At 63.8% G+C, this 6,065-nt stretch overlaps 1 protein-coding gene across 1 annotated transcript in view; it reads left to right on the top strand.

Annotated features, from left to right (window-relative positions):
• The first annotated feature begins 2,344 nt into the window (after nucleotides 1-2,344).
• Nucleotides 2,345-6,065, top strand: part of KCNQ4 (potassium voltage-gated channel subfamily Q member 4) — a 54,914-nt gene continuing 51,193 nt past the window's right edge. The window contains exons 1-5 of the mRNA XM_061184016.1: nucleotides 2,345-2,658; nucleotides 3,128-3,227; nucleotides 3,327-3,444; nucleotides 4,176-4,255; nucleotides 5,900-6,021. Coding sequence (XP_061039999.1) covers nucleotides 2,345-2,658; nucleotides 3,128-3,227; nucleotides 3,327-3,444; nucleotides 4,176-4,255; nucleotides 5,900-6,021 — 734 coding nt within the window. The remainder of the gene's footprint in view (nucleotides 2,659-3,127; nucleotides 3,228-3,326; nucleotides 3,445-4,175; nucleotides 4,256-5,899; nucleotides 6,022-6,065) is intronic.

Here is a 6,065-nt window from a genome sequence, read left to right as displayed (position 1 = left end):
GAGAAACGGGCCTCTGTGCCCCATGAAACTCCCTCCTGAGATCTAACTTCCCTCCCTCTAGCTGCAGCCACAGTCTCTTCCTTCCTCTTGCTGCCTTTGAGGGGCTCATCCGGAGCTGGGGTTGGGAAAGATGATGAAAGACCCTCTTCTCGCAGTGAGGGCTCCTCACAAGGAGAGGAAGGGACTTTTGCAGTCCCCTAAATGGGAAGAGAGGCGTGGCATCCAGGGGTGATGTTGAGCTTGATGATCATCTTTCCCAGAACAGACCCAATTTCAGATATTCTGGGTGTTGATAAAGGGCAACCTGTGTTCAAGTGCCATTTCTGCACATAAGAAGAGCCTCAAAAAGACCCCCAAGAAACACCCCCCAGATCCCTTACAACTGCTTTCCTTCCCACCATTTCAAGTCCCCAGACCTTAGTCCACCCCCCAGGACCCCTGACTGAGGAAGCCCAGTCAGGCAGTCCCATAGCGTCTGGGAAGGCAGTGCTGCCTATCTAGGGAGTGCTAGCTTCAGCTCATGGGGAGACGATGGGTTAACACAGCCGGGGCAGTGCATCCATAGCTGGGCCCTGGGGTCCAGAAACCTTTCCCAGCTACCAGTGAGGAAGGGACATAAACTGCCCAGGGGCACCGGGCTCTGGCCTTTGGCACACCTGGAGCCAGGAGCAGCCAGAGGGATTCAGGTCGGACCCCAAAGGCAGCCTCTGCTACGCAGAGGGAAAAGGGTCACTGTTGGGGTAGGGGTGTAAACGGCTGTCAAGCCCAGTTTGGGGTCCCCCAGGTCCCTGCAGCCCCCTCCCAGCACGCCGGCAGCTCTGCCTCCTTCCCTCCCCCACTGGCGCTCAGCAGATCAATGCTGCCTTTGCTGACAGCTGAGAATCGAGCTCGCCTTCCCACTCCGTCCCCCGCCTCTCCCGCTCGGCTCCGTCCCCCGAGATCCTCCCGGAGGAACCGGGAAGAGTTGGCTGCGGAAGCGCTTCACCCTGGGGCAGGGCCTGCGGAGGGAGCGGCTGGTGTGGCCGAAGCTTTCGTCAGGGGACGAGGGAAGGAGGATCGGGAAACCCAAATGACCACCGTGTGCTGGGCCAACAGGGCTAAAGGGAACGAAAGGCCTCCCCCAAAGCTAGAGAGAGTAGGTCAGGCACCAGGAACTTTCCGGCTGGAGAGGGAGTGCCGCGGCGGAATGTCCCGCCGCTTTTGGGTGTGATTCTGTGAGCCTTTGGGGAGGAGGCTGCCAGGCCTCCGCGCTGGTTCAGAGCTCACTTCCCAACACCTGTGTGCCCTGAACCCTGCCCTGCCCTGGAAGCGAGGCAAGGGAGCGCTTCAGACTGGGCTGGTGCGGAGCAGGCCCTCTGATCAGAGGAGACTCTTCTTTGGGGCAGAGTGGCCTAAGCGGGGGCTCTTCCCTCATCCTGAAGAACGGACGCTCAGAGGCGGGGGTGGGGTGGGCGGAAGAGCAGACACACCTGAGGCCCACTGTACTACACACACACAGGCCTTTCAGGCACGAGCGCACCCCGCCCCACGCGCACGGGGCACGGCCCGACGGGGCACACCTCGCTGACGCCGCCACCGCCAGCGGCCCGGACCCTGCACGCCCATCCACACCGCACCTCCTCACTCAATCTCACCATCACAGCCACCCACTGCGCCCACATAGCAGGCACTTCTGCATCCACTCACACTTAAACTCCGCGGGACCCGCGTCCCATCCGCGACGGCGGCCGCGACTCCTCGCCCCACTCGCCACAACCGCACATGAGGCATCCCGCCCCCAGCCCGGCCTTCGGGTCCACGCAGCCCCGCGCAGCCCGGCGCTCCGCTCGCACCAGCCGGGGGCCGCCGCCACGCGGTCCGGTCCCCGCCCCGACTCGGCGGCCCGCGCGGCGGGGGCGCCCTCCCGCCGCCTCTCCGCACGTCCCCTCCCTCCGCCCGGCCTCGCCGGCTCGCTCGCTCCCTCCCGATTTGGGAAGGCGGCCGCGGGGCGGGCGGGGGCGGCGGGGGAGGGGCGGGGCGGGGGAGGCTGACATGTGAGCGGCGCGCCGGCGGCAGGTGGAAAGGCGAGCGGCATGGAGCGCGTAATAAGAGAGTTGGAGTCGGAAAGAGCCGCCCCAGTCGCCGGGGAAGCGGGCGGTCAGCGCGGGCTCCGGCGGCCCCCCGGCTCTGAGCGCCCGCCCCCAGCCCCGGAGCGGCCCCGGCCCGGCCCCTAGCCCCCGCCGACCGCGCCCGCCTCGGGCCGCCCCGCCGGCCCTGGGTCCGAGCCATGCGCCGCTGAGCGCCCCTCGCGCGCCCCCGCCCCGGACCGGACCCGGGCCCCGGCCCCCCCCGCCCGGCGCCGCCCATGGCCGAGGCCCCCCCGCGCCTCCTCGGCCTAGCCCCCCCGCCCGCGGACGCCCCCCGCGCCGAGCTGGTGGCGCTCACGGCGGTGCAGAGCGAGCGGGGCGAGGCGGGCGGGGGCGGCTCCCCGCGCCGCCTGGGCCTCCTGGGCAGCCCCCTGCCGCCGGGCGCGCCCCTCCCAGGGCCGGGCTCGGGCTCGGGCTCCGCCTGCGGCCAGCGCTCCTCGGCCGCGCACAAGCGCTACCGCCGCCTGCAGAACTGGGTCTACAACGTGCTGGAACGACCCCGCGGCTGGGCCTTCGTCTACCACGTCTTCATGTGAGTTTGCTACCCCGCGCCCCCGACCGTGCCCTCGCGCTGCCGCCCCGCGCGGCCCCTGCCGGAGCCTGGGGTCCCGGGGGACGGCTGCCCCGCCTTGGCTCCGCCTCCTGCCCCCCAGTCCCCGAGTCGGCCGACCCTCATCGCTCTGCCCCCAGGCCTGAACCCGATTTCCGATCCACCCCCTCTCCCCCAGCCTGACCCTAATCCCCCCTCTCTCCAAGTCCTGACCCCTGCTTGACCTGGCTTCTGACCTCCCCCACCTCAACTCCTGATTTCCATCCTGATCTCCAACCCCTGCTTCTCTGTCCCAGGTACGCCCCACGTCCAGCTTCTTGTCCCCCATCTCTCTCCAATCGGGAGCCACTAAAGTGCGGCTCCCTTTTCCTCTTCCTCACTTCTGTCTCCCTGTGTCCCAGACACAGAGGGCCCTTTGGCCCCCGCACACTTTCTGTCACCTTCTCCCCAGTTCTGTAGCTACAGTGGCCTCCCCCCTGGACTCCCCTCGGAGATGTCCCTCTCCAGGGACGACCTCCACCCCAGCCGAGGGCTGGTCCCCAATTATAGGTGTTTGGGGGTCCCCTTGAGCCACCAGAGTTCTGACACTGGCGTGTGCTGTCTGACTTTGAGTCTTCACTCAGTCTTCCCCTCCACCCTCAACTTCCCAGCGGCAGCAGTGGGCCCTGCCGCCTGCCCTGCAGGCTCGGCCAGCTAGCCTGCCCAGCTTGCTGGCCGCTGCACCAGGCCTGGCTCTGGGCACCCTGGGGGAAAAGAAAGAGGAGAGGAGTAGATTTGGAAACACTCACGCTGCGGGCCCCCTCCTCCCCCTCGCCAGGCTCCTACAACTTTCAAAAACACTGACCCTTCTTGGATGTAAAGAGCGAATTTTGGCAGCTCAGAGCTCAGTCTTGGGGGACGGCCTGGCCCAGCAGGGAACATGAGAGGCCCCGAAGATATCAGTTGAAGGGCTGGGCCTGGCTCTCGGACGCTCGAAGGTGCCCGAGAGAGAGACCTCTGGTCCCTGGGAAATGTGCTGATATTAATCCCTTATTGCTGCCCCCAGAGAGGGCCCTCTGGTCTTGGGGTCTCCTGGGTGGTCCCCTTGCCTGTCCACCTGACTGTCCCACAGTTCTTCTGCCTGTCTGGCTGTCCCTCTGCCGGAGTGAGTTTCTGCCTGTGTGTGAGTTGTCCTGTCTCTTCGTCTCTCCAACTATCCAACAGTCTTTCTGCTTGTCTGTTTCCATCCCTCTGTTGGCCTGTCCGGTTATCTGTGTGCCTGTCTGTCCATCTGTCTATCCACCTGTCCACCTGAATCTCACTCTTCTACTTGTCTGTTTCCACCTGTCTTTTGGTCTGTCTTCCTACCTGACCCTCTGCTGCCTGCTTGCCTGCCTCTGCCTCATCCTAGCTGGCCCACAGAATTTCAGAGCGGGGGGGAGGAAAATGCTGGCAAAGGAGCCCCCTGACCACAGGGCAGGTAGCGGAAGGGAACTCTTTCAGCCTGTATGCTCCTGAAGGTAGCAGCCACGATTGGTGCAGAGACCCCCTGTGGCGGACCAGGGATGGGCCGGGGCAGAGACTTGAGATCGCTCTGGACGTGAGGTCACACTTAGGGTCAGGGTCAATGGTTAGGAGTAGCCCAACCCCCAATGCCCATTGGCAGGGCCTGGATGAATCTTTTTCGCTGCAGAGAGGGCTGCTGGAGTGCTGCGGGTTCTCTGCTGGGGTAGCAGGGACGGTGGAGTTGGGGATGAGGGGCAGGGGACTGCTAATTAAGAGCCGCTGCGTTGAGGCGCCCTTGCCCACCCTGCAGCCTGGGTGCCCACGGAGGCTGAGACACTTCGCAGGGAGCAGCTGCATCCTCCGCGGGCTCCTCTTGGGAGATGACTTTTCCGAGGAAAGGCTGGGCCTGGGGAAGCAATAGAGCTCTGAGGTGGAGGTCCTCAGTCCCCGGGCCTGGCCTCTCAGCCCATATGAGGGTGAAGGACTCGCCTCGTGTCCTCTGGCCAGCACTGTCTTCACCTCCTCTGGAGGGGCCTCTCCTTTCTCTCCAGGAGCTAAATCCGCTAGTACCTTTGTCCCACATCCTGCCCTTTCTGGATGCCAGAAATGCCCTGGCCAGGGACATGGTTGTTCTGACCACTTGTCCCCAGGAGCCCAGGGCTGAGGCATCTCTCAGGAGCTCTGGGAGAGGAAATGTGGCGCGAAAACGTCCAGACATTTGGGGATCTCGGGGAACTGGTCATTCATCTTAGAGGTCAGAGTGGGCTGAGGGGTCAGGAACCCCACCTCTTGCATGCTGTGCGATCTTGGGTTGATCACTGCGCCTCTCTGAGCTTTAGATCTCTAGGCCATCAAAGTGGGTAGAAACCCCAGCCTTGCGGGCCTCCCTCTTGGACGAGTTAATGGGTAGGAAAGAACTTGGTGAGCCGCAAGGGCCTGTGGGAGTGTGAGGGCTTGGTGTTATTATTGGGCCTGAGGGAGGGGGCCGCACAGGAGGCCTCTCCTGTTCTTGAGGAGCTCCAGATGTGGGGCTTTGCAGTCACTCACTGCAGGGTCTTGGGCGAGCCAGGATGTGCTTCCTGCTGTTGGACTTCTAGCCTGATTATTGCACTTTTGGTCAAATCCTTCCCCCATCCCCAGTGACTCTCACAGGCAGTCCAAGCGAGGGGAGTCCAGTGTGCATAGGTAGCTAGGACCCCCTTCCCAGAGACTCAGGCCCTGGTGGGAGGGGCCCCAGCAGAAAAGCCTGCCAGAGAAGGACTCAGCAAGGAGGGAATTGAGGTAAGCCGGGTCCATTCACCCCAGGGGACACCTCCCTCACACCTGCCAGCCATGTCCCTCTGAGCCCCACCCAGAACCTGCACCTTCTCTGGCCCCGAGGTGTGGAACATCACCCAGAGGACCAGCCCCAGTTCCACCGCTTTTGCCAGCAGCCGCAGGCCTCTGGGAAGTGGGAACCGCTGACTCCTGTCTTCTTCTCATTGAGACCCAGAAGGAAGGATTGCTGGCCCCTCTCCAAGCTCTCCCTCGTCTCTTTAGGCCCTTGGTCCTGTCACCAAGCCCCTACCACACCCCCCGTGCCCCAGTCCCTGATTTCAGCCCTCAGCCCTTCACAGGCCCCGCTCCCTGAATTTTGAGAAACACCACGTCACTGCCCATCCTGCTTCTGAGCCTTTGGGAGGGATGTTCGCCTCCTTGCTGCACCCTGTCAAAGGCCACCCTGGCCTCCCTTTTGAAGTCAGAGGCCTGGAAGGGGCAGGTACAGACCAAAGCCCCATCTCCCCTCATCTTCCCCACACCGCCTGCTGCTGCTGTGAGACTCTTGCAGCTCCCAGCCCCCAGCTGCCCCGAGAACTTTCTGTAAGTGAAGGTTTGTGCTCTGTAAACATCCTTCGTCAGCCTTG

This window comes from Eubalaena glacialis, chromosome 3 (assembly GCF_028564815.1).
Source record: "Eubalaena glacialis isolate mEubGla1 chromosome 3, mEubGla1.1.hap2.+ XY, whole genome shotgun sequence".
In the NCBI taxonomy this organism is placed as follows: domain Eukaryota; kingdom Metazoa; phylum Chordata; class Mammalia; order Artiodactyla; family Balaenidae; genus Eubalaena; species Eubalaena glacialis.
Note: the sequence above shows the minus strand (reverse complement) of the source record. Positions and strands in the feature narration are given on the sequence as shown.